This window comes from Brachypodium distachyon, chromosome 5 (assembly GCF_000005505.3).
Source record: "Brachypodium distachyon strain Bd21 chromosome 5, Brachypodium_distachyon_v3.0, whole genome shotgun sequence".
Taxonomy (NCBI): Eukaryota; Viridiplantae; Streptophyta; class Magnoliopsida; order Poales; family Poaceae; genus Brachypodium; species Brachypodium distachyon.
In genome coordinates this window covers 14,026,433-14,053,445 of record NC_016135.3, presented here as the reverse complement: position 1 = coordinate 14,053,445, position 27,013 = coordinate 14,026,433, and the positions used below count along the sequence as shown (strand labels likewise).

The 27,013-nt window shown below is 45.7% G+C and overlaps 4 protein-coding genes and 1 long non-coding RNA gene across 14 annotated transcripts; 4 read left to right on the top strand and 1 right to left on the bottom strand.

Moving 5' to 3' along the window:
* Positions 1-6,598: 6,598 nt before the first annotated feature.
* Positions 6,599-12,142, top strand: LOC106865462. 5 transcript variants are annotated; one of them, XR_002961351.1, is made up of 3 exons: positions 6,599-6,938; positions 9,885-9,928; positions 10,732-12,142. It is a non-coding gene; the product is annotated as an uncharacterized LOC106865462 (long non-coding RNA). The 5 variants fall into 5 exon arrangements; XR_002961352.1 differs by lacking the exon at positions 9,885-9,928; XR_002961350.1 differs by lacking the exon at positions 9,885-9,928 and having other exon boundaries at positions 9,929-12,142.
* On the bottom strand, positions 8,079-9,502 carry LOC100840174 (NAC domain-containing protein 104). The gene is made up of 3 exons (XM_003579745.4): positions 9,126-9,502; positions 8,743-9,032; positions 8,079-8,628 (listed from the first exon to the last, which is right to left on the bottom strand). Exons 1-3 carry the CDS (start codon positions 9,283-9,285, stop codon positions 8,479-8,481), a joined length of 600 nt encoding a protein of 199 aa, XP_003579793.1. The 5' UTR covers positions 9,286-9,502; the 3' UTR covers positions 8,079-8,478.
* A 5,780-nt stretch (positions 12,143-17,922) lies between the features above and the next one.
* On the top strand, positions 17,923-20,658 carry LOC100844847 (pentatricopeptide repeat-containing protein At3g26540). The gene has a single exon (XM_010241631.3). The coding sequence runs from the start codon at positions 17,989-17,991 to the stop codon at positions 20,188-20,190; it is 2,202 nt and encodes a 733-aa protein (XP_010239933.1). The 5' UTR covers positions 17,923-17,988; the 3' UTR covers positions 20,191-20,658.
* A 206-nt stretch (positions 20,659-20,864) lies between these two features.
* Positions 20,865-23,176, top strand: LOC104585339 (pentatricopeptide repeat-containing protein At2g13600). Its single transcript, XM_010241630.3, has one exon. The coding sequence runs from the start codon at positions 21,104-21,106 to the stop codon at positions 23,153-23,155; it is 2,052 nt and encodes a 683-aa protein (XP_010239932.1). The 5' UTR covers positions 20,865-21,103; the 3' UTR covers positions 23,156-23,176.
* Positions 23,177-23,182: 6 nt separating this feature from the next.
* Positions 23,183-26,926, top strand: LOC100839875 (protein disulfide isomerase-like 1-2). 6 transcript variants are annotated; one of them, XM_014895461.2, is made up of 11 exons: positions 23,184-24,089; positions 24,181-24,211; positions 24,326-24,613; positions 24,712-24,900; positions 25,002-25,127; positions 25,356-25,493; positions 25,574-25,690; positions 25,782-25,899; positions 26,023-26,135; positions 26,317-26,583; positions 26,687-26,926. In XM_014895461.2, the coding sequence occupies exons 1-10, from the start codon at positions 23,899-23,901 to the stop codon at positions 26,566-26,568; spliced, it is 1,563 nt and encodes a 520-aa protein (XP_014750947.1). In that variant the 5' UTR covers positions 23,184-23,898; the 3' UTR covers positions 26,569-26,583; positions 26,687-26,926. The 6 variants fall into 6 exon arrangements, with proteins under 6 accessions (XP_024312012.1, XP_010239930.1, XP_014750947.1 ...); XM_014895462.2 differs by having other exon boundaries at positions 26,669-26,926; XM_014895460.2 differs by having other exon boundaries at positions 26,317-26,592; positions 26,669-26,926.
* The last annotated feature ends 87 nt before the right edge of the window (positions 26,927-27,013 follow it).

The window sequence follows — 27,013 nt, the reverse complement described above, 5'->3', positions numbered from 1 at the left end:
CCCACCTCCCCCTCCCTGCTTTTCCCGGATCTAAAATCACGGCCTGACAAAGAAAAGACGAGGCAGCCATTAGAGGCCATCTGAAGCTGGGGGGTGATCTGAGGTGAGATATAGGGAGCTCGGGGATGGCAAAAATCAGACGAGAATAGCGAAGCGAGGCCGTGGATGGTCTTAGCCCGGGAACTTACCACTCAAAAGGGAGATGAAAGAAGATTCTTCCCTGCCTGTCTACCGGACTCGGAGAAGACGACGTCTTTTCTGTCGAGGATAGTGAGCCGCGGGGGTTGTGCGGGACCAAGACGTGGGCTTAATTAGAAGAATACCGCCTCTATACTGTTCTATTTAGCCCAACATTATCTGTTTAACCCAGCAGTATATCATTACGTGGACCGTTAGATCTTCAACGATGAACGGCCCGTATTGATTACGGGCTACCGTAGAACTGCTCCACATGGAGTCGGAAAGGTTTGGGTCCGCCGCCCTTCATATACGGCGAGACTGACTACGCCAGGTCCAAGCTTATCTTTCACAAACAGCCAACAAACCATCCGGTCAATTACAAGATCCGATCAAGGACGGAAAACGACGAATTCTTCCTCCGAGGAGCACGACCCAGCGTTCGCCGTGGAGGAGGGCCAGGTTAACATGGCAAGGGAGGATGAGAAGAAGAACAATAAGAAGTAGTGGAAGACTTTCCGGTATCCGCCGGACGAGGCGGAATTCCTCATGGCCTACCGGCCGACGCCCTTCCCTGAGGTGGCCAAGGTGCTGCCGGAGGTAGAGGCGGCGTACCCAGAGATCTTCGCGAATCTAAGGGCCACATGGGCCACAAGCACCGAAGCGGCAGAGAAGAGCGACAAGCATGTGCTCGCAATGGTAGAAGAGATGCGGCAGGAATTTGCGGCCAAAGGCTATATCACTTACCAGGATGAGGTCACGGATGATGAGGAAGAAAAGAGGTCCTCCTCGTGGAGGAGGCCGGGGGCGGAGGAGAAACCGCGCAGGAGTTGTCAGGCATCCGGGAGGATTTAACAAGTTGAACTAAACTATCTACCGATTTTTAGTGATTGTATCATCTGTAAGAAGTTCGCCTATAAAGTTGGCTGGCCGCGTGCCCTGTAATCTTATCATCTTATTCTCCAAGCATTGCTAAAACATGTAGACAATATATTCACTACAGTAAAGTAAACAGCTCCATCTATGGTTTTTCTTTGAGAGGCGACCATTAAATATTAAATTTAAAAAAATCACAGTTTTTTTAGGCATTCGCAGAATCACAGTTAATGCAAAATGTCCGCAGAACCACATATTTTGAGTCAGTTTGTCTCGACCGGTTCAAAACCAGGTGGGTTGGCGGTTTGACTTGATCTCTTACAGGTGGTGCCCACTTGTCTGATGCCACATCAACATTGACCCGCCCAAATAATCCTACTATGACTCACCGGCGTGTTCAGCGCTCGAAGAGGAGTTTTTTTCTGCAAATTAAAATAAAAACTAAAACTAAAAAGCTAGGAGTAAAATATTTTTTTTTTAAAATAAGAACCTGAAATCAAGAAAATAAAAAATAGAAAAAAATAAAAGCTAAATTTTGGCGGCGCGCATAAGCAGGGTTAATGGGTCAGAAAGAAATCAAATCAAACCGCCAGACCACCCGTTTTGAGGCTGATAAAGACAAACTAATTTAAAATGTGTGGTTCTGCAGAGATTATGTCTATTCTGTTCTTTTTTTTTTCTAATGATGATATGTAAGAATGAAGCAAAAGAAAGATGCCAGATGCACGTGCGACGGAAACCGTATGTTTTTTGGGCTAGCTTACTTCGTGGTTTCGACCGGTTCCACCTTCTAGTTCCAAAGTGTCTTCTTTTTCTTCTTTTTACCTTTTTTCTCTCCAATTTGTAACGAAATATGTATTTTTACGGCCAAGCTTTATTGACCGACCCGATGCCAGCCAAATTGGGGGTGGAGTCCCATGGAATTCTTGGAAAAGGCGGGCACGGTTTACCTGCTTCGCCATTTGCATATTATCCTTTTTTTAACAGAAATACATATAGTGTACTTTTTTTTAGTGGAAACATATATTCTACTTCTAGTATACTAAATTGCGGGTGTAGCTAAATCACTGGCCACAACACGGGTTACAATATTAGGGAAGCTCTCGGACCGTACTACATGGTCACCATGAACTCTTTCTGCACCCAGCGAGCATATGGCTGGCTTGTCACAAGACAGGGAGCAATATTTAACATAGAACATGAATACATTTTGCCTCCCGTAGAAGCATGCCAACCGGAGTTAAGTCGAACAAATTAGTCAGCACTTTGCAGGCCTTGGAAACAATTTGTAGCAAAGAGGACACGATCAAAGGGGCCGTTTGGTTTGAGTACAAAGTTGCCTTGTCAAAAATTTGGCTAGCTAAATATTTGGTGATGGTTTTGCTATGGGACATTGGCTGGCCAAATATTTAGTCATCATCCAAACAAACACTAAATTTTGTTCAATGACCAAAAATTTGGACCGGTATGTTTTGATAGCACCTCACCAAATATTGGCACGCCAACGCTCTCACGGCATTCCTTTGGCTTCAAGCCCGCACGTTGACGAGCCAACCCACCTGCAGAAATGCATGGAAACACGCCAACACCGGTTTAGTTTTGCGCCCACGCGCGGGCGAGAAACAGGGGGCGAAATCCTCAACCAAATCGCTGGCAAACCAACTTCTTGGCGTGGTGCGCTGGGGCATGAACCAAAGGGGCCCAAAATCACATTGATTTTCATACTTTATTGCGTGTAGCAAAGCCAACGTTTCAGCATGAAAGTCAATAACAACTGACGACAAATAGCCTACAAGTGCAAAGGTTGCAGACTTGCAGTCCCGTCTTCACCTCTACCCACGCAACCCCATCCTCGTGTCCACGAATTAGCTCCAAAAGCAGCAGCAGTATCAATCTTAATATATTCAGGAGGAAGTGTCATCCAGATCTGCTCAGTTTGCTGAACATTCGACTGCTTCTTTCCAATCAGAATCTTCCATTCAGAAACATGCATGATGTCACCGCATACTGTAGTTCATCGACTGTTGTCGGTCTTTCTCTTTCAGCATGATTCCTTCTATTACTCTCAGTCCACCAGCACCATAATAGGCAGACAGTGAGTAGAGCATGTTCAGAAGTGAGATTAAAAACTTCATGTGTAAAACAACTTTGGCATTACGGCATCTGCATAGCCTAATTGCGTCACTCCAAGACACTGATATGCTGGGAGCAAACTGGATGATTCACAATTTTGAACGACCTTGTTAGACGGTTAGCAAGTTGTGAGCTCAATATCTTCAGATTTCAGAAGTACTTGCTTGGCTTCAGTTCTACAGAGTAGCCACGTGTTTTCTATCAGAAATCGCAGAAAACATGTCAATCCTTAATCTTTACGGGTCGATTACAATTGCTGGGTGGCTAGGTGATATCAGCAGATAAGGTTTTCATCAACTCACAATACACTAGTCTGAAGAAAGTGGAACGACACCTAATCTAAAGAAAACAATTCCATCATCCAGGAAGAAAAATTTCTCACAAACGAGAAGTAACACGGTTACAGTATAAAAATAATCTCAAATATTCACCAGAATCTTAAGTGATATACACAGGTACAAATGCATTCATAATTCATCAATTCGTGTAGCATAATACAAGAGTTGCCAAGGATTACATAAAGGCATAGAAATGCAAGAATTTCTACACAGAGAATCCCATAACTATCTCCTATTACAATGGACGAGACAATAGGCTAATATCCTGAGGCTCGTTGAAGCCGGCCGCTCCTCTCGTACGGATGGTGGCGGTGGGGCGCTGGAGGAGACGTGCGGGACTCGGCGTCGGACACCATGGGCGACGGCGGCGGCGTCTCGGGCGTGTAGTACGGCGACGAAGGCGGCGAGCTGGGCGTGTAGTATGGCGACTCGGGCGTGTAGTACGGCGACGGAGGCGGCCCTCCTGGCGACGCCGGCGTGTAGTATGGTGACGGCCGCGACCCTCCTGGCGACTCCGGCGTGTAGTATGGCGACCAAGGCAGCGCTCCCGGCGACGTTGGCGTGTAGTATGGCGACCCCGCGCGCGGAAGAGGGCTCGCGGGCGTGTAATCCTGAGATGATGCGCGCGGAGAAGGGCTCGCAGGCGTGTAATCCGGCGACGCCGCTCGCGAAGAAGGGCTCGCGGGCGTGTAATCCGGCGACGCCGCGCGCGGAGAAGGGCTCGACGGCGTGCACTCCTCGTAGGGCTCCGCAAACGGCGAGCAGAACTGGAACGGCGACGACGAGGGCGTACCCGGGGTGTAGGACGACGGCGAGAGGACGGAGCCGGCGCTGGAGCAGAACCCGGACGAGAGCGCCATCATCGCGATCCGGAATTCTCGATCTCTCTCTCTCTCGAGGATAGTCGGATCAAGAACTGGAGGGCGTGCGTCTTGGCATGGCGATCGAGAAGTGGAGATGCTTTGGGTTGGATTGAGATCGGTGGGGTTGGATGGATGGGGATTTATATCGGCGATTGGTCGGTCGCTCGAGGATGACGCGCTTAGTTTCTGCCGAGTTCGTCCCGGAATCGGATTCAAAAATTCCCGATCGTTTTGGCGGTAACGCGTTGGGCAAATCCGAGTACTGCCAGGCCTTCCAGCTGATTTCTTGATTTTAATTTCGAAACGCGCATTTCCGAAAGGGCAGTCTCATAAAAACGATGCGTGGGGGGTTCCATGCGTGGGCCGGTTGGGCTCACGGGCCGAGGCCTTTATTCTAGGAGGAGCCTCCGGTCGCCAGCGGTGACGATGGCGATTACTCTGGCGAACTCCGCCTCCGGCGAACCCACCAGGTGCTCTCCTCTCAAAGCCCCTCGCCTCACCTGCAGACTGTTCTCTTTTTCCTGCGATTTATAGTAGCAGTATATTTTCGTCAAACTTTGAGACCGCATTGCCCTGGCTTCGTTTCAATTTGGTTCCCTCTGATACCTGATTTAATTGAAATTGTGGTTCCACTTGAGGTCGCATGCTACTTTGGAGGTCCTTTGTTCCGTAGTTCGAGCAATGTGTACGAATTTGGGATCAGAGAGGAGTATTTCGAAAAATTTGTTGGAATGTGGGTTCTGAAATTTAGGGTTTAGTTGAGAGTGCAAACAATTTGGGGCGGTGATTATCTCTTTCGGGTGATGCTCTTTATACACTTCATTTCTATCTCATTTCTATCACTTGCAGTAGCTTCAGAGTTCAGAGGGCTGCAAAAGGTAATGCCCAGATTTCCATGCTCAAAGATGACATTCGGCTCTGAGCTGTTATAATTCAGTCACTGAACACCTAGATTCTAGTTCTGTTTTGCTACAGCCAGTGTTTGTGCTGTTGGATTGTCATTTTTTTAAACAGTTGAACAGCACGTATTTCTGAATATTTCAGAAAAAACTTAAACATGTCGTTGATCAATCAATTCATGCTGAAGGTGAAATCAAGCTGACTTAGAAATGTAGCATTTCAGATGTTCTGTCCAGTAGATGTGTTTCAGGCAAATCATCAGATGTGGTCCTGGAGAAGGTGCAAGGATTGAGATGGCACCATATTAATTAGGTTTAAAGTGCTGGTGAGATTATCGATGATCCTCATCCTATCTGATGTCAACTAAATAACCAGAGTTAGTCCATTCAGAATCAATGCCCATGTTCTCTTACGAGCGGTCTTCTAGTGGTCCTGTGTTGCTTTGATGCCATCTAACATAATTAGTTTGGCAGGATTGAAACAGACCTGGCCACTAACCACACTTATCAATGAGTTCATCTCTATCATGCACATAATTGGTGTCCAACAGAAGAGAAGTACACGAATGACATTGGACCCCATAGGAAGTTTCACTTAGTTGTTGATGTGTAACTTCGTGTCATCACCTAAGGAACACAGCATGTACTTGCTGAAAATAACAGAGATCTGACTCATCTGTAAAGTTCTCAATTGTTTTATTCCTTGTAGTAGGTTATGAAAAATGTATTGCAGGTTTGGACTCTAACCTGCCTAATCTCCGTCTGAAATGGCTTTTTCCATGAGTGGTTTGCTCAATAGGTAATGGCTTCCATGATAAGGTATATGTGCACTCACTTGGGTTAATGGTTACATGACAAAGCATGTGCACTACATTATGCAGCCTTTGTGCAGAAGTTAATGTACTTATGTGGAGGTCAATTGGCGCATGAAGTTACCGAACATAGATAGTGCGCCATTAAGTGGTTTAGATGACTCCTTCGTATTTCTTTCAAGTTATCAGAGAGTACAGTAGCATATTAAACGTGACATAGTGTTAGTCGGTTAGCAATCTACTAAAGTTTTAACACAGTAACACACGTATTTTGGGCCTTATAAAGGTCAAGTGTCTGTCATTGCCTGTCGGTGCGGAGGGAGCTCTGTTGATTTGCTGGTGTATAAGAATATAGTCTGGATATAATCTAGAAGAACTTTGTTCTGCTATGTCATCTTTGACCTGCTGATTCACTCATGGTAACTGTACTGCCATTTCTACAGAAAAATTAGACATGTGTGTGTCTGTATTGGGGGGGGGGGGGGGGGGGTATTACTTGCTTAAGTATGCTCATTCTAGCAAACTAATAACTGCTGATCATATTTATTTACGGCGCTTTTCACTGTGTTACGTGTTTATAGCTACTTTGACTAGAGAAGGATATGGAGTAGGATCTTTGGCCATACTACTTTTGATTTAATTTGATACCCATGCCACCGACCTTCATGTTGTAGTATTTGACTTATTGGATCCCAAATTTTCACTCGAAATGTATGACATTGAAAGGCTGATCTACATATTGTTTCTACTTTTAGGAAGTCCTGGAGAATTATTGGATGTATGGTGTTACCTACTAGTCACCGGTTGCTTACTCAAGGTCCAGTTGCTCAATATATTATGGTTAGTTTGAAACTTTTAATTGTTTCAATAACTGTCACTGTGCACTTATATCGTGTTCCTATATTCCTGTGGCTGTTTAGTTTAATGCAACTTGTTCTTTAAAGAATAGATTTACCATATACCCAAAATGGTGATTTCAAATCAGGTACTTCCTCCATTCCACAATACAACGTGTATAGATATTTCTCATTTGTTCCACAATACACCTCATTTTTCTCTCGGTACCCGCACCCAGCCAATAACTACTCACATCCATTTATTATTAATCAAATATGAGTGGTCAGGCACTAGAAACGAGAGTTGCCTTGTTCCAAGTGCACAAATCTATATGAGGTGTATTTTGGAGTAGAGGGAGTAGCAAAAATAATTTGAGTGATCTACCTTTTTCTTTGTTCGGAGTGAGGACTTCCGATACATCTCTACTGGTGCTACTGCTACATCAATAGAAAAGTCATTAGATGAACAACTGAATTGGTGACACATGTAAACCAGTAGCATAGTCATAATTAGTTTCTCTCATTTTCATCCATGTCTTTTCTCATTCACTTATATGTATGATGGGTCATTTCCACGTCAGCTTGCAACCCATGGAAAGTACAGATAGGCATGCTAAAGTTATGGATGGGGGCACTACCAGCTTGTTTTAGGACTGACATGAGTTATATCATCACATTTCCAAGTTTGGATTAAGAAGCCAATATTTTAGTACATACTTATAAACAAAGTTACCGAGCTGTTACTGTCCTTGGTTAGTGATCTAAGCAAGAGTAACCGGTTTGGTATGTCTTACCAGTGCATGGAGTAGCACTTCCTCACACATGCACACTTTTTGTCTGCAATAGAGACACGCACATAGACAGCATTACCTTTTGGAGCTTATCTCATTCATGACATCAATAGCAATATGCTTGCGCAAGTTCCAACCATACTGTCTTCTTTCTGTCCCTTGGCCTTTGCTTTGTGGGCACAACAACATTGTTCACAAGACATAGAAAGCAAAGCAATGAGTTGAAGGGAGGGGGGAGGCACACAAGCAATGGCTGCATCTCTCCAAAACCAGCGAAACGAGTCCTCATAACCCCCGGACACACACACACACAGTCACACACTAGCCACTTTATGGTGCTCACTGTTGTCCCATCAGAAAAAAAATGGTGCTCACTGTTGACTTGATACAATGATCATCCAGGACATGTCCTTTGTTAGTTCCAACCCTCTCCCCACAAGAGACTTTATGGTGCTCACTGTTGGCTTCATACAATGATCATCATCCAGGACATGTCCTTTGTTATTACAAATGCTCAAGTAATCTCTGGTAGAAAGATTACCCATTCCTTAGTAGTTGAAACAAATCAAAGTTGTTTCATGCACATTCTTGGAGGAGAATAATTACATGTCTGGTCTAGATAGAGTGAATTAGGTTTAACACTTATCAAATCATTTGATCGTCCAGAAACAAACTTTTCTTCTGAGAATCATCATAATCAGATGGCATGATAGGTGTGCAGGACCTGCTCTATCAGTTGTGCTAACAAGAGTTCTAATTTTTTGGTAAACTGACTTCATCGTAGTCATCTAGGGATAGGAACACCTCGTCTAGGCATGAAAGCTCCATGTCGTCCTCGTGGAAGCTCACTTGTGAATGGCAGCTCGATTCAAACACCCGACATATCACCCAGTTGCTGGATTCCTGCAATGATCATACATACATGATGGCCACGTTTGTCATGCAAATATGATAATGCTAAATGCAAAGTTCATTTTTTTTTGTTGCTAAATGCAATAATATGTATGCCACACTCACTTTGTTTGAGTGGCCTTTCTTCTTGTGGGACCGCTTGCCTGAACTACTTGAAGTGCTGCTACCCCCATTCCCGTCGAGTAAGTGGTACTCATGCATGACCCAGTTGGTTTTGTTTGACTGAAAGGGCTCCCCAATGGAGAAGATGAACTTCTTCTTCAGGCCAATATTACGACCCCCACTACTTACTGCTTCGTCAGCGCCGATTGGATTCCATTGCCCATTTTGTGAGGTCCTACTCTGTGTCGAGTGGCTGAAGAAGTACCACTGATTCCCTGCTTCAAGTGCTTTGCCTTGAAAGAGTTGTTGGTATCAGGACTTGACATCAACAAGTTGAGTTGTGATAAGTATACATGAATATGTGAAAGAAAGGATTAGGTGCATACCATTCAGTTCCCATGGATCGTAACGATTTGGAGGTAGTGTAGGGACGATGTCGGGTCGGCATGGGAGGAGAGAGGCTTTGCGGCGGAGGAAATGGACGATGAGTTCTTCGTCGGAGGGGAAGAAGTGGAAACCAGGAGGAAGGTTAGAAGCTCCACCCATCTATGGTAGTGTGCAAGGTCGCTAGAAGTAGATAGACTAGAGGCAGATGGAAGGCTGTGAGGAAGACGAAAGCAGAGGTGCTTGCTTATCGTGCAGTCTTAGTGATATTTATAGAGGGTGTATGCGTGCATATATTTGTAAGTAGAGGGAGAGGGAGAGACTTGCAATTCAAGGTGTGTTGAAAGGCTTTGAGGCGGCTGCAGAATTGTTGCTTTGAGAAGCCTGGCAACTTAAGCCTCATGCTTTCTTCCTCTCCATTTTTTATATGGAGGAAGCTAATGATGATAAGCAAAGGCTGGTGTTGGTTTTCGACAGAGGAGTATCTTCTATTTGGTGTTCAGAGGGTTTATTGCAAATTGTTGTACTATTGAGAAGGATGATTATGAACTAACAGAGCCCATCAATGCATGCATGCATGGTGCCTCATCATGTTCTATATATTTTATTACAAAGGTGCAGAGCAAGACAACTTCTTGTTTAGCAATCATGCTTGTTTGGGAGTCCTTAATTATGATAGCCTTTTGAGGATGCATTTGATCGTTGACTCTTCTTGGATATGTTACATTACATAACCATCTCATCCATAGTTTTGATGGCAGACTCTTGGATCATAATCTAGCATATTGCTTCGGTGCTACTTTAGGTACTCTTCAAAACACCATGTCCATGTCTGCCCAAGAGAATTGTCAATATACTGCAATATCATGTGATTGGAGTTTCCTCAATTCTTACATTTGCCATCCATTTCTGAAATCGGGGAGATGTAATGAAGAACTAGTGAGATGACAGAATCAACGTATGGTTTGTTTAGGTTGCACGCGCGAGTAATGTGAAACCTTATCTTGCAATTAAATTATGGTGTCGATTAGACAGAAGTTTTGACTTGCTCTCTTATTTTGATGTGTGTTGGATATCAAGTAAATGTCAAGCAATCATGCAACAAATAGTACTTCCATATTTATTTAGACCAACAAATAGTACCTTGATTTGTTTTACTGCTGCTATGCATACCTGTGATTTTTTTCATTGCAGCCACCAACATGATAGCCGATGTGCAAATTATGTTCCTCGACCCACATATCAGGGATTTTTTTACAATAATAACAACAACAATATAAAGCAGTTTTGTGTGCGCACATTACTTTTATTTTCTTTAGGGCAGTACCACATGCTCCATATTTTCATGTTTTAATTTTGTGTACTCCGTATAATATTATACATTAGTTTGTCGGTTCATATAATGATATGGGTGGAAGTGTTTGCCTGAAATGAAACCAGTAATTATAATAACTCCAGTTTGCATTAGAACAATTAAGAATTTTTTAGTTTAATTTAGATCATTTTTTCAATGTCTGAAGGCTACCCTAGAGACCTACACTCACCCTTGTGTTACCTCCTTCATTGTCAAACTGACTTTCCTATATTTCTTTGTCCATATGATGACAGCTTTAACTTCTCACTGGGTGATATGTGAAGGAAAGGTCAGGAAGAGGATTCAGGATTGTCCAACCCAACTGGAACTATCATCAGCTGTGTTCTGAAATTACCAGCACAAATGGGCTAGGAAATGTCCTGCGGCATCCCAGTAGTGGATCTTGTGAGTGGTGGGTACTGTATAAATTTGTCTGGCATGGCTGTATTCCTCCTGATGTCATGCAGCCGTCACCCTTCTCCAAGCCTGCTTCTTTATACCTCTTGACCATTGTTATAATCGCCCAACAAGTTGCAGAGTGTTCAGTGGAGTTGTGGCAAAGTACAAGGCGCATCACTTGGAGATGAAGCCACTCAAGCTCCTTTTCACCCATCCATTCTGTGCTCATTGTTTGCAAACTGCTTCGTCAAAAAAGACATTTATCAATCATCTCAGATTACTTCCCTGGCTCAGTTAGCAAGAGACAGCAATGATTTGGCAGACATCACTGTTATGACTGTGACACTAAGCTGCTGAGTGTCGAGTACTTCGGTAAAATAGCTCCTGCTAAGCTGCAGCCCAATTGGCAAGAGACAAATCTTCGTACGCAGAGAAGTCATCTGACAGGAAGGACTTGGGTACGTGGATCGATGCAGTATGGATAAGCTGCATGCTAATCTCTTCAATGATATGGTAACCACTACTACTCCCTAAAATTTGGTGAGATCCTTATCTGGGTACAAGCATAACAACCCTCTTGATCATCAGAATCTTGCAGTAAGTATCCTAACAGCTCAATCTGTGCTCTCATAGAAAAGAAATAAAGGAGAGATCGAGATGATAGTTAATCATTTCATGGTGCACACACTCATGCAAACACTACTCGCTGCACTTTCCTTCTACTTTTCTCTACCTCTAGCCCTTCTCTTTAGGAAGGATTCTAATGCATGCTCTGTCTCTTTATGGCAGGCCATGTCCATGTAAGATTAGGCAAAGTCCATGCACCACTTGAGCTGGTGCATGCATTTGTGGCGTGGTGCTGCTAGTGGTGGCGTGGCAGCAGCAGCACACACACGTAGAGGTGGGACTACCTAACCCCTGGACCTGGAGAGAGCGGCCCACGGATCATACGGAGCTTCTCTGGGGCCATCTGCTCGGGTGACGTCCTGATGACGCAGTTCCGCATCTGCATCCCTGTTTGATAAAGCAAGGGAAACATCAGCTCGACAGGATCTCCAGCGGCAGTACGAGTGTCCTCACACTTTTAGCTCAGCATGTTTTTCATTCTTGTTCTTATTCTTACGTTAGGACTTAAGTAATCCTGCCTCTGCATTCTCATGTAACTTTTTAAGTTGATAGACAGATCGCACATTGCTGGGTGCCTGAATTAAAATCTCTAGCCACCAACTACGCCCCTGAATTAATTAACAGATGTGATGATACTAAGCTGTCCATGCAGCCTCAATTGGGCTTTCCATTTGAGCTCTCAATTGGAATCATGGGTGCTTAATTACTGCTGACTCAAGATGTACACTAAAAGGAATCCTACTAGGTTACTAGGATGGAAGACCAGAGAAGTTCTAGCACCACTGTGTTACCAACAAGCGGTAGCATCACCAAGTAGTCATCAAACAAATTTCGAAACAATGTTTGGTTAGTGTAATTCAATTTAGCATGCTGCATGCTATAAAGTTCAATTCAAAACACAACATATGTCAACAGAAACTAAAAACATGAATACTTTCTCTCTCTCTCTCTCTCTCTCTCTCTCTCTCTACGGGCTACAATTTATAGTGAAATTTGCCCTTTTATATCGTAGATCAAATTGGGGTATGAAATTTTATGATATATATGGTAGATGCATCGATCTGGTGCCTAATACCCATTTATTTGGGAAATGTTTTATCGATATCTGTAGTGCTACTCTGCGTCGATCGGTGGCATGACTGCACCAACAAAGGCCTGCAGCACTAGAAATTCTTTCTTGGATGACCTCCTTGTTTTTAAGAGGCCAACTGAGAACCTACATGAATCCATGAGAGGTGTCCATGGGAACTTCAACCCAAGCAACCAAGTAATCTGTCCTGCTCCTGCATTGGCATCGGTGGGTCGTCCACTTCTCTGCCTGTTTTTGGGTCCTGGAATGTGCTCTGGGCCATCTATCTATCTACCCATCCATCCATCCCCTCTGCCACTGTTCCAAGCACCAGGCAGCCATGAATGGCGTCTCGGCGCGGCGGCACTGCCATCACAACATTCCATCATCTGGCAGTGGCACCACCCTGGTGGATTGGTGGTGGGTGGTGTGGGAGCAATAGCAGCTAAGACTGGCATCGTTCGTCGTTTTGATTTTCCCATGCATTGAAGTGGGATCAGCCTTTCTTCAGGAGGGAAACATGGCTCCCGGCAGCATGCTCCCATGCTCCACAAGATGTAGTCATTCCATTTCAAACAAGATACATGCCGCGTTTTAGACCAAATAAATAGAAGAATAAATTGTTGTTGGACTTCCTCTTGGGTTCCCTATGTAATTAATTTTATCATTCGTTTACTCTTCCAATCTCTCTTTATCTCCACCTTGGCTCACCAAATAGGATAGTTGCATTAAAATTATTTGCCCAAAGAAAGTAAGCATGACTGATTATATACAAATTAGAATTTGCATGTCTAAATGAATAGATATTTAGATAAAACTTATCTATGCTACATGTATAAATAAAAAGAAACGGAGAGAATACATTACCAAGGAAGGACTACATCAAGGTAGGTTCAGTTTTGGGCCCATACATTTTTGACTTGGTGATAGATGAGGTCACTAAGGACATACGAGATATTCCTTGGTGTACGCTCTTTGCTGATGATGTGGTACTACTAGAAGAGAGCAGGGTGGGCGTCGAATTATGGAGGCAAACTTTAGAATCGAAGGGGTTCAACTTCGTAGGACAAAGTCGAAGTATATGTGGTGCAACTTTAATGGCGTTACATGCGAGGACGGAGATGTTAGTCTAGGAGGGCAAGTAGTGTCTAAGAGGGACAGCTTCGATACTTGGGATTAATGCTGCGAATCAATGGTGGTATTGATGAGGATGTTAGCCACGGGATCAAGGCAGGATGGATGAAGTGCCGGCAAGCATCTGGAATCCTATGTGACAAGAAGGTCCCACAAAAGCTAAAAGGTACTAGTTTTATAGGACATCAATTAGACCTGCCATGTTTTATGGAACAAAATGTTGGCCACCACTAAAAGACAACACATCCAATAGAGGAGTGTCGCGGAGATGCGCATGCTAAGGTGGATGTGTGGCCACACAAGAAAAGACCGGATTAGCTAGGAACGAAGTGATACGAGATAGGATAGAAGTGAAGCCAATTGAAGAGAAGCTTGTCCAACACAGATTAAGGTGGTTTGGGCATGTTCAACGGAGGCCACCAGAAGCACCGGTTAATAGTGGGATTCGAAGGGGTATCGATAATACAAAGAGGGGTAGAGAGCGATGAAAGTTTACATGGGAGGAGACAGTTGAAGGACTGGAAGTCTGGAATGTACCTAGAGATTTGGCCTTTGATATGGCTGCATGGATCAGCAATCCATGTGGCTGAATCTTGATTTACTCTTTTGTTCTTTTATTTACTTTGCACTTTTCATAAGTTTTTGTTAGGGTTTCATATCTAACTTACTCCAACTTGCTTGGGACAAAAGGCTCGTCTCTTGCTGCATAGAGAATACATTACATGTCTTTTAAGTTGAGCATGAGAGTTAAGAGGACGAGTGAAATGTCTATATTGGACATCTCTTTTTCCTCGCATTAACTCTTTTCATCCCAAAGCAATCATACAAGCAAAGTAGGAAGGTAAAGGACAAACAATTTTTTTTAAATGTAGAGTCTAAAAGGACATCCATTTTGAATCCAAGGGAGTATTTGTATGATCAATACATTTATTAAAAAAATCTCTAAATGCCAAAATTTCTGAAAAAAATTTACACGTATAGTTTCCCTTTTCATATATTATTTATGATCTAAATTTTCATCGAAAAGGGGTATTTTAATATTTGGGCCCTTAGCGAAAAGAAAAAGAAAAAATTGGTGCTCTTGAAAAGCAAAAACTTAACCACATAACTTTTTTCTACACACAGCGCAAATTTGATCTTTCTCCACTAAAATTTACCAGCAAATAAAGTACTTGGGCATTGTCTAGTTCTTTTGGAACGGTTTTGGCATATGTAGGATTTCTCGGCTGGGGAGCACGCGCCCGTGTGCGTGCACCTTTGGAATGCCGTTCTCTTCCTCGGCAAATCGAAATGGACATCCTACTGTTTCCTACCTTTTCTCGAATTGATTTATCGCTCTTCATTGTGACACAGTGAGTCGACAACGGTATGTACTGTTTGTTACAGTGCGCTTTGTGGTCGACGCCTCCATGGTTGCTTCATGTTTTGACATAGAACAGGACTGTACACGCGTCGTTGTTAACTTCTCTCTCGTGGGGACAGGAAGAAGAAAGGTGCCAATAATTTCAACCCACGTACACCACCGAGACAGTCACATCAGCTTGAAATAGCGTTTGCTTGCGCTAAACTGAAACACCGCCTGCAAGACCCGGAGAACGGGTGCATCGATCGTTGTCGTCGGCAAACAAATCGGAAAGATTGCGATGACGACAGTTAGAAATTTATCCGTCCGGAGGATACACACACACACATTGGGACTTGGGAGCATTTTTTCATGCAGGTCTATTTTCTTGCGTCCTATTGATGACGTGTAAGCTGGAGTACTGCTGCCTAAGGAGTAGCATAGATCTACTACTGCGAGTGATTTCTCTGGCTGGCCTCTCTACGGTGGATATCTTGTCATATTATGGACCTTTTATCTCCCGTCGAAAAGACTCACCACCCCACAGGCCACGCAGGTCCTCATGCACCGCTCTCAAGCCACCTGATCGGCACACGGATTCAACTTGGCAAATACTCGCTTGCAATTTTAGAACTCACCACGTAAATAATATTAGGACGAGGGTGTACTTTACTCTAAATTTTATAGCGTCAATTCTGTCCAATGGGCTCCTTAGCTGCAGTGTATTCGGCCAGCGCGTCACGTAGGCCGGTCAAACATTCCTGGACGAGCTTAGGAGACTTGTCGTGACCCACTTAACAAAAAATTAAGACCTAGGTATGCCGTTTAGTAATTTTAGAACTAATTTGCCACCTCAATAATAATATTAGGACCACAGGTGTAGAAACCGGAGACCTGACTAGTCTGTTAAGACTTCAGAGCACTGGACCACCCAGCCAACGAACCAAACGGCGAGTCGAACAACCGCTCCTGTGGAAAAACCCGGAGCAAAATAATCGCGCAAGTATTGGGCCTAATAGCCAGCTGGGCTCGCCATGTTTGTTTGGTGCAGTAGGCACAACAAATTTTTAATGAATAAATTACAGAAAACAATCACACTATGGGTGGGTTTTACATAGGTACCAGTTTACATTTAGTTACTAAAAACCATCAAATTTATTTAACCCTTCACTTGCTAACGTCTAAGCCCATTTCTGACAGATATGACCCACTGTCGGACCAGCGTGTCTCGCCAGTTCGGCCTGCCAGCATGCTCTCCCTCGGTTCTCTCCTTCTCCACACCGAGCCGGTCATGCTCCTTCTCCAGCGAGGACGCCGAGCTCGAGCCGCCTCCTCCTGCGTCGCGATTTCTTCCCGAAGTACGGCAGCACGTCGCTGCAGCCCGTGTCGCCTCCTCCACTGCGACGCTTGCGGCAGCACCGCTCCGCCATCCCGATGGGCGCGCGGCAGCAAGCAGAGCGAGCGCAGAGCACACGGGAGCACCGCTCCGCCACCCCGACGGGCGCGAGAAGGGCGCGCGACAGCGAGCGGATTGAGCGCAGGGTGTGTGGGAGCACCTCTCCGCCACCCCGACGGGCCGCGCAGGGCGCGCGACAGCGAGCGGAGCGAGTGGCAGCGCGCGAAGCGGGCAGAGCGAGCGCAGGGCGAGAGGCGGCGCGCGACAGCGCACGGTGCGCGGGGCGAAACGCGTGAGTAGAGCGAGGGCAGGGCGAAGGGCGGCGCCCGGCGCGGGTAGAGTGAGCGGGGGTCGCGTGGCGCAGCAGTGGCTCTACAGGGCACCGAGAAGCTTCGGTGGGTGAAGAAAGAGAGGATTTGGTAGAGCTTCGGGAGAGAGAGCAGAAAAAGTCAGAAAGATGGCCATCAGGTCAATCAATCGCCCCGCTGGCAGGCGACAGGTGACCTGACTTAGAGCGAGGAGTTAAGTAAATCCGATGATTTTTAATAATGAACGTAAATTAGTATCCATGTGAAATCCTAACCTCTAGTGATGTTTTTCTGCAATTTACTCTATTTTTAATCAATGTAAACTGTTGGGCTTGCTTTGCCCAGGATTCCTTTCTTAAGAGGAGTTTTGGTCAGGATTCCGGACCTTTATTTTCACGTGGGCTGTGTTGCCGGTTGGGCTTGGGTCAGTCCAGCACTTCGTGACACGTGAAACCAAGGCACCGTGTTACTCACTTCCGTAGCAATAGAACAATCACAACAAAATTTAATAAAGTGTTTTTTTATTTCTTCCGTTCAGTAAAAGATGTCTTAAATTTGTCAAATTTGAATGTATCTAGACATGATTTAGTGTATAGATGCATTCAAATTTGGTCAAAGTTGAGACATTCTATGTTGGATGGAGTGAGTACTTCAGTTTTCAAACATGTGACAAAAAATTATGTGTTGCTCACAAAGTCGCATCTACGGTTATTTGGTTAGTACCGAAACTCAACCAAAATATATTATTTTACATCTTAAAAAACCGAACAGTGAACACGGTTTAACTGGTAAAAACCTGAATCGAGAGCCTCACCGGTTCGTTCACCGGTTAACTAATTAACGAACACTTCATAACAATGGATTTATTTTCCCAAGAAAATGACTATGAAAACTTGCAATTGAAAATCTAATTTCAAAATTGAATAACAATGAAACTTTAGCATGAACCTTAAATATTTGGGTAATAGGCGTATTGTTCCAAACGTTTTCTGTTTCTTTTTTTTGAAGGCGTTTTCTGTTTCTTTGGGACAGAGCTTGCTGTCAGAAAGTAAGCTCGGCAGGTTCAACCGAAAATTGAGCTGCCTAAACCAACGGAAAACAAGTAATGGGCCTCAGTTAAACCCGTCAGGCCCAGTTTTGTCCACGACATAAGCCCACCCCTCTGTCTCATCTTCCTTCTCCTTCCCCTAAACATAAAATAAAATAAAATAAATCTTCCTTCTCCTTCCCGCCACCATGGCGGCCGCCGCCGCCTCTACCTCCGCCGCAACCGTGTCCGCAATCTCCGCCCACGTAGCCGCCGGACGCCTCTTCGCTGCCTTAGATAAGCTCACCCCTTCCTGGTCCTCCTCCCCGATACCTTCATGTCTCTACGCCTCTCTCCTCCGCCTGGCAACCTCACACGGCTCCCTCTCGGCCGCCCGCCGCATCGCGACCCACCTCGCCGCCTCCTCTTCCGCGTCTTCAACCTCCCGCTCATCAGTCCCCACCTTCCTCTTCAACCGCGCCATCGAGTCCCTTGCTGCCTGCGGCAGCGTCGCTGACGCGCGGGAATTGTTTGACTTAATGCCGCTCCGGGACGGGGGTTCCTGGAATGCTATTATCACGGCTTCCTCCCGTGCGGGACATCCATCTGAGGCTCTCTCCCTCTTCTCCAATATGAACTCCCTTGGCATTCGTCCCAAGGATGCCACAATGGCGTCCGTGCTCTCCTGTTGCGCCGAGTGCCTCGACTTGTGTGGTGCCCGGCAGCTCCACGGCCATATCGCCAAGCGGGACTTCCAGTCGAATGTCATTCTTGGCACAGCACTGGTTGATGTTTATGGGAATTGCTTCTTGCTTGCAGATGCGAGGCGGGCATTTGATGACATTTTGGAACCTAATGCCATTTCATGGAATGTCATTGTACGGCGCTATCATCTTGCAGGGATGGGGGATATGGCGGTTGACATGTTCTTTCGGATGCTCTCAGCAGGAGTTAGGCCGCTTGGTTATACGGTCTCACATGCAGTTCTTGCTTGCCGGGATAACAATGCGCTTGAAGAAGGGCGGTGCATACATGCTTTTGTGCTCCGACATGGGTACGAGCACCATGTGCACGTGCGGAGCTCAGTCGTAGATATGTATGCCAAGTGTGGTGCCATGGATGCAGCCCAGAGTCTCTTCAACTTGGCACCAATGAAGGACATGGTAATGTCAACTTCAATTGTGTCAGGACTTGCTTCTTGTGGAAGGATTGCTGATGCAAAGCGGGTGTTCGAAGGGATGAAAGAGCGCAATTTAGTGTCCTGGAATGCTATGTTAACCGGTTATATCAGGTCAATGGATCTGACTGGTGCTTTGCTTTTGTTCCAGCAGATGAGGCAGGAGACAAGGGAGTTTGATGCTATTACGCTCGGTTCAGTGCTCAGTGCTTGTACTGGGATTCTTGATATTGGGAAAGGTGAGGAGGTTCATGCTTTCGCTATCAAGTGTGGTTTTTTCAGTAGCCCTATCCTGAAGAATGCTCTTGTGAGGATGTATTCCAAATGTGGATGCCTGAGGAGTGCAGAACGACTGCTTCTGTTTGAGATGGGATCTGAGAGGGACAGCTACTCTTGGAACTCACTTATCTCAGGTTATGAACGCCACTCCATGAGTGAAGCAGCTCTGTATGCACTGACAAAGATGCAATCTGAGGTAACTCCTAACCAGTCCACGTTCAGCTCGGCACTGGCAGCTTGTGCCAACATATTTCTGCTTAAGCAGGGTATGCAGATTCATGCATACATGATCAGAAAAGGCTATGAGATTGACGATATACTGCGTAGTGTATTGATTGACATGTACTGCAAGTGTAGGCAGTTCGATTATTCTATCAGGATATTTGAGGCAAGACCATCTCGCGATGTCATCCTGTGGAATTCGATGATCTTTGGGTGTGCTTACAGTGGTAAAGGTGAGTATGGGCTTGATTTGTTTGATGAAATGCAGAAGCAGGGGATTAAAGCAGACTCTGTCACTTTCCTTGGTGCACTCGTTTCATGCATCAGTGAGGGGCATGTCAGGTTGGGAAGGAGTTATTTCACTCTGATGATGGATGAATCCATCATCCCTCGCATCGAGCACTATGAATGCATGATCGAGCTGCTGGGCAAGCATGGATGCATGGTTGAGCTCGAGGATTTTGTGGAGCACATGCCATTCGAGCCGACAACTGCAATGTGGCTAAGGATCTTTGATTGCTGCAGGGAATATGGGAACAGAAAATTAGGGGAGAGAGCTGCCAAGTGCATCAATGACAGCAATCCCCTGACACCAGTTCAATTTGTGGCTACTGTGGACTACGAGTCCAATGATGGTGGCAGAGAAGCAGAGTCCACATCATTTAGCTCGGAAGGAGAGGGCTGCGAAGAATTGCCATTTAGCTTGGAAGGAGAGGCGAGGTTGCCTCTGTGATCTGTGAGTGCCACGACCTCGGCTACCAGGTGGCTGAACTGATATGCGTAATTGCCGAGACGAATCAAGGAATGACCTCCAGCCAAGAGAAGGGGTCGAGGGCTGAATCCAGTTTGCTGTAATTGACAATATCATGACCTCAAGCTTTTCTCAGCTTTCTGGTGAGTACGAATCGGAGAACAATTTTTGACAGCCACGGAGTTCTGTATCAACTGAGCTACCATACTGAGTTACTAACTCCACGTTGAACGGTTCATCTTTCTGCCGCAAGGCGACCATTTGAGACTTGCTCTCTGATAGTCTGTCTATGTTGAGTGCTGACTGCTGAGACCTCCTCTTGACGACGAGAGCTCTCGGTGATCATATGGCATCAGATAGGAAGATGCTGGGGAGGTTGTAAAGTATTTGTTGGCAAAAGACGTTGTAAATTACATAATTTAGTTTCTTTTCTCAGTATATTCATAATAATACATCTTGTCAAGTCATCAAAAGGGGAAAGTAGGGAGAGAGAACAACCAACAGAACATTTTGAAGGAAGACAGAAAGAAGAGAAGTTAGGATGCTCAGACTTTGGCCTGTTTATAGTGTTAATTCTCACAGGAGTTTCATGTAGTTCGTTCGTTCTACGAATCGAGCTGTTTCAAAACACTACTGGTAGTACAACTCTGGTGCTCTGTCGCGTGTTCACTGGTAGTCTTGTATTCAGTATTGCCCTTGCTCTCCCCTTCTTCCTCTCTGCTGGCCACGGCCGTAGCCGCGCCGCCGCATTTCGTTCCTCCGAGTCCCCACTCAACATCGTGTGAACCAGCTTGCTTGCTGCGCCCTAGTTCTTGCCTTCTGGTACCCGTTGGAATTTTTAAGCGGAAGCTTGCCTGCTCCACTTACTACGCGCCCGTTGGCAATTTGGTATGGAATGGCGCGACACCACCACCATCACTTCGTCTCCCACCTCCGAGCCTCCGCGCCGCTCGCCGACCTCCTCCGCTCCGCGCCCAACCTCCCCGCAGCCCGCGCCGCGCACGCGCGCGCCCTCAAATCGCCCTTCGTGGCCGAGACGTTCCTCCTCAACACCCTCGTCTCTGCCTATGCGCGGCTCGGCCGCCTCCCTGACGCACGCAGGGTGTTCGACGAGATCCCCCACCCCAACACCTTCTCCTACAACGCCCTCCTCTCAGCGCACGCGCGCCTTGGCCGTCCTGCCGACGCCCGTGCGCTCTTCCACGCCATCCCCGACCCAGACCAGTGCTCCTACAACGCCGTCATCGCTGCGCTCGCCCAGCACAGCCGCGGTGCTGATGCCCTCCTGTTTTTGGCCGCCATGCACGCCGACGACTTCGTGCTCAATGCCTACTCCTTTGCCAGCGCCCTGAGTGCATGTGCTGCGGAGAAGGATTCGAGGACCGGGGTGCAGGTGCATGCCCTTGTCTCTAAGTCGCCACATGCAAAGGACGTGTACATTGGGAGCGCGCTCTTGGACATGTATGCAAAATGTGAGTGGCCGGAGGAGGCACGGAGGGTCTTTGAGGCAATGCCAGAGCGGAATATTGTTTCCTGGAACAGCTTGATTACTTGCTATGAGCAGAATGGCCCTGTGGGTGAGGCTCTTGTACTATTTGTCAGCATGATGAAGGCTGGTTTCGTGCCTGATGAGGTGACACTTGCAAGTGTCATGAGTGCATGTGCGGGCCTTGCTGCAGATAGGGAAGGAAGGCAGGTCCATGCCCGTGTGGTGAAGTCCGATAGGTTTAGGGAGGACATGGTGCTGAGCAACGCTCTGGTTGACATGTATGCTAAATGTGGGAGGACACGTGCAGCGAGGTGTGTGTTTGATCGCATGGCTTCTAGGAGTGTTGTCTCTGAAACATCTCTGATCACTGGGTACGCAAGGTCTGCAAATGTGGAAGATGCTCAGATGGTGTTCTCACAAATGGTCGAGAAGAATGTCATTGCTTGGAATGTGCTCATTGCAGCGTATGCGCAGAATGGTGAGGAGGAGGAGGCACTTAGGCTCTTTGTCAGGTTGAAAAGAGAGTCAGTTTGGCCAACACATTACACATATGGAAATGTTCTCAATGCATGTGGAAATGTTGCTGATCTTCAGCTTGGTCAGCAAGCTCACGTGCATGTCCTTAAAGAAGGTTTTCGCTTCGACTTTGGACCGGAGTCTGATGTGTTTGTTGGGAATTCCCTTGTGGACATGTACCTGAAGACAGGCTCCATCGATGATGGTGCAAAGGTGTTCGAGAGGATGGCAGCAAGAGATAATGTGTCATGGAATGCAATGATTGTTGGTCATGCACAGAACGGCCGTGCAAAAGATGCACTGCATCTTTTTGAGAGAATGCTGTGCAGCAAAGAGAGTCCAGATTCTGTCACCATGATTGGGGTTTTGTCAGCCTGTGGACATTCTGGTTTGGTGGAGGAGGGCCGGAGATACTTTCGGTCCATGACCGAGGATCATGGGATAATTCCATCCCAGGATCACTACACATGCATGATTGATTTGCTTGGTCGTGCAGGTCATCTAAAGGAAGTAGAGGAGCTCATAAAAGAAATGTCAATGGAACCTGACGCTGTGCTCTGGGCTTCTCTGCTAGGTTCATGTAGACTGCATAAGAACGTTGAGATGGGAGAATGGGCAGCTGGGAAATTGTTTGAGCTTGATCCTAGGAACTCTGGACCCTATGTTCTTCTCTCGAATATGTACGCTGAGCTGGGAAAATGGGCAGATGTTTTCAGAGTAAGGAGTTCCATGAAGCACAGGGGAGTCAGTAAGCAACCTGGCTGTAGTTGGATTGAGATAGGCAGGAAAGTGAGCGTGTTTCTCGCACGAGATAATGGACATCCGTGCAAGAATGAGATACACGCTATTTTGAGAATCATTCAGATGCAGATGAGCAGGGTGAGTGTAGATTCTGAAAATGCTGATGGCATGATGAATTACAGCACTGAAGCCTGTGGCTAGAACTAGAAGGCACGATGCATTTTACAGGTTGAAAATCATGGGTCACACAAACCTCGGGACAAAAAAACTGCAAAATGGTTATACGCCACTGATTCTACTGTTGGATGCAACAGCACTGAAAGCACGACAGACATTTCTGATCCAACTTGAGGTTCCAAGGACTGAAACTCCTCTTAAGTGAGTGTGCTGACATCTTGACACTGGCTATTCTTTGATGGATAATTTTACTGAGTGTATTAAGGTTGACATTGGCATGCCATAATGGATCAGATTACTTACCTTGGACTCAGTGTATAAAGGTTGAAATTGGCTATGCCATGATGGGTCATGGATTACTTATTTTACACTCAGTATATAAAGGTGAAATGGCGTGCAGATTTTACAGCTGAATATAGATACCAAAAATAGTTGAGAGAAAATGGCCATCTGCAGTTTCCTAAAAATAGGCCGTCTGTAGTTTCTTTTTTTAAAAGGCTTTCTGTTATGAGCTACTGTTAGTTGTTTATTAACTGTAAGAAGAGTAGATGAAGGAAAGAGACTCAGTATTGTCTTCTGTAAGCAAAGTTCAAGAGTATGAGTCAAAGAGAAGCGAGCAACCAAGCTCCCATTGACTTCCTCGAGATCCCTGCAAGTGCAACATCCCTCCAGGTCCTCACCTATATATTAAACCTGGCTGCCTGGCTGGAGTTGGACTCTGCTCCTGAGTGGAGATTCTGAGAAGCTTGTTTGTTACAGCTTAAGCAATGGCCGTCCCCTTGGCTCTCCCTTCTGCAGCCATCATCATAGTAGTGCTTCTGCTCTCCTCTGGCCTCACTACAGCGGAGGTGGAGGTCGCTGCTGTGCTGGAAGAGGCGGTCCTTACGCTGGACGTGAGCAACTTCTCAGAGGTGGTGGGGAAACTCCAGTTCATTGTGGTCGAGTTCTACGCGCCATGGTGCATACACAGCTGCCTCATTTTCTTAAGGAGCTATGCTCTAACTCACCCCCAAGTTTCAAAACAGTAGCTAACTGATGACTAACCGCAGGTGTGGCCACTGCAAGGAACTCGCTCCTGAGGTAACCCATTTCCTTCACGTCGAAGTATTACCCTGGAAGGTGCATGCAACACTGTCTGAGATTGCATTTATTTTCTCTGATCCCATGTATGTACGTGTAATATGATGCATGCAGTACGAGAAGGCAGCCTCCATGCTGAGGAAACATGACCCACCGGTGGTGCTCGCAAAGGTGGACGCATACGACGAGGGAAACAAGGAACTCAAGGACAAGTACGAGGTGCATGGGTATCCGGCCATCAAGATCATCAGGAACGGGGGCAGCGACGTGAGTGGCTACGCCGGCGCGAGGAACGCTGACGGCATCGTGGAGTACCTCAAGAAACAGGTCGGCCCGGCGTCCATCGAGCTCAGGTCGGCACTGGATGCCACCCGATCCATCGGCGACAAAGGGGTGGTCCTTGTAAGTCTCTTCACTATTGTGAAATTTTACACATCTGGTTTCAATCTCTTGAGTAATGGAAATCTGTGGATGTGATGTGTCTGGAACTTGTCTTGCAGGTGGGAATATTTCCTGAGTTTGCTGGTGTAGAGTATGAAAACTTCATGGCTGTGGCAGACAAGATGCGCTCGGATTATGATTTCTTCCACACATCGGATGCAAGCATTCTACCACATGGCGATCAGAACGTCAAGGGCCCCCTTGTTCGACTCTTTAAGCCATTTGATGAGCTGTTTGTCGATTCTCAAGTAAATCTCTTTCTTTATGTGATAATTCTTAAATGCTGAGCATTTCATGTGTTTGTGTTTGCTTGTGCAACACTAAATCACCACCAAATCTTTCATGTCAGGATTTTGATAAGGATGCAATCAAGAAGTTTATTGAGGTGTCTGGTTTCCCTACCGTAGTTACCTTTGATGATGAACCGACCAACCATAAGTTCCTCGAAAGATACTACAGCACACCTAGTGCTAAAGTGAGTAAACAATTGGCCTCAGATTATGTTTGTTCCTTCAGAATTTGCAATCTCAACTTCATCTGTGCTGGATGAAAGGGTGAAGATTCAGTAATTTTTTGCTCAATTCTTTATACCTTTATCATGGTATCGACATAGGACCAGAGTTTGAGATTGCATTAGTGCATTGAACATTTTCAGCTGCCTTATGAAACATGAAATATAATACTTTGGTGCATGGTTGGACAGGCAATGCTTTTCTTACGCTTCAGCGATGACAGAGTTGAGGCCTTCAAGAGCCAGATGCATGAAGCAGCCAGGCAGCTCAGTGGCAATAACATAAGTTTTCTAATTGGTGATGTTTCAGCCGCTGAACGTGCCTTCCAGGTCATTACTCTCACTAGACTCCCATCATTTGTTTGCCATGGATTCCTAGAACTAATCCACTGTCACGCGAAACCTTTCAGTATTTCGGGCTCAAAGAAAGTGATATTCCTCTCCTCCTCGTGATAGCATCAACCGGAAAATACCTTAATCCAACTATGGACCCTGATCAGCTCATACCGTGGATGAAGCAATATATAGTTGAGGCTTAGCCTACTTTTCTATGCTGTTTCATTGTACCTTTTTTGGCCAAATTATTCAATGCTCACTTTTTTCTTTCTGTCCATACAGTATGGTAACTTGACTCCTTATGTTAAGTCAGAGCCAATCCCCAAGGTCAATGACCAACCCGTTAAGGTTGTTGTGGCTGACAATATTGATGACATTGTCTTCAACTCTGGCAAAAATGGTTCGTTCTTGTACTTCAACTGGTTGTCTGAGCTAGATTATATCAGTGATTGCATTAAGTCTAAAGTTATAGTCTGGTGAAGTTTGTCTTACCAATTCGCTGCATGGCATTACTTTGTCACAGTTCTACTGGAATTCTATGCACCTTGGTGTGGTCATTGCCGAAAGTTGGCCCCGATACTGGAGGAAGTTGCGGTCTCGTTTCGAAACGATGAAGATATAGTCATAGCAAAGATGGTAGTGCACTTCCCTTTTTTGGTTCTTTCTTTGTGTTAGACCATGCTCCCTCCCATCCATAAAAAGTGTCACCCATTTTGTACTAAGTGGGTGTCACTTTTTATAGATCTATAGATCGGAGGGAGTACTTCTATTGTAGAGCATTTTGTAGGAATAAACACCGGGAAAACTGGTTTTGCAGGATGGCACTGCGAACGATGTCCCAACAGACTTTGTGGTCGAAGGGTATCCAGCTCTATACTTCTATTCTTCTAGTGGTGGAGAAATTTTATCATATAAGGGTGCGAGGACAGCAGAGGAGATCATCAGTTTTATCAAGAAGAACCGGGGTCCCAAAGCTGGTGCGCTGGAAGAAGTAACCCAGACAGATGCTGTGCAAGAGGAGGTAACATCAACATCGTCACCATCGGAATCCGTTAAAGATGAACTCTAATCAAGAATTCAAGATGTATGCATCGTATGTGTCCCTTTGCTCCTCGTTAACTCCTGCATTTCGTTCCGTGCTCTGCTCTGTCTAATCCAATTCTTATTAGCACCAATACATCATGCAGGAAAAGGAAAACAGACGAGCTGTATACTGCAGGGTCTATAGAGTACAGATAAGGAGTGTGCAGGGCAGTTGTTCAGATCCATAGTCGTGAATTTCTGGTGTGGTGTCTAAACACCATTAGACTGAATAAACTCTCTGTAGCCCCTTCTGTTTCCAAATACTGTTTTGTGCAAGGTCCCTTGTTTATGAATATCGTTTTCACACCGAGGAATTCAACAAAGTACTGTAGAAACAATTTCAAGTGTGCTTGATTATATCATGCCAAATTAGCCTATCAGTATACTACCTCCGATCCAGATCGGAGGGAGTACTTGGAAACCATCTGCAA

Bases quoted from the DNA above. Each gene is read 5' to 3' on its own strand.
- LOC100840174 (XM_003579745.4), bottom strand. From the start codon at position 9,285: ATGGGTGGAGCTTCTAACCTTCCTCCTGGTTTCCACTTCTTCCCCTCC. The intron at 9,033-9,125 runs GTATGCACCTAA...AACTCTTTCAAG, and splicing joins CGATCCATGGGAACTGAATG to GCAAAGCACTTGAAGCAGGG. The intron at 8,629-8,742 runs GTGAGTGTGGCA...TGATCATTGCAG, and splicing joins AGAAAGGCCACTCAAACAAA to GAATCCAGCAACTGGGTGAT.
- LOC100844847 (XM_010241631.3), top strand. From the start codon at position 17,989: ATGGCGGCCGCCGCCGCCTCTACCTCCGCCGCAACCGTGTCCGCAATC.
- LOC104585339 (XM_010241630.3), top strand. From the start codon at position 21,104: ATGGCGCGACACCACCACCATCACTTCGTCTCCCACCTCCGAGCCTCC.
- LOC100839875 (XM_014895461.2), top strand. From the start codon at position 23,899: ATGGCCGTCCCCTTGGCTCTCCCTTCTGCAGCCATCATCATAGTAGTG. The intron at 24,614-24,711 runs GTAAGTCTCTTC...CTTGTCTTGCAG, and splicing joins GCGACAAAGGGGTGGTCCTT to GTGGGAATATTTCCTGAGTT. The intron at 25,900-26,022 runs GTTCGTTCTTGT...ACTTTGTCACAG, and splicing joins CTTCAACTCTGGCAAAAATG to TTCTACTGGAATTCTATGCA.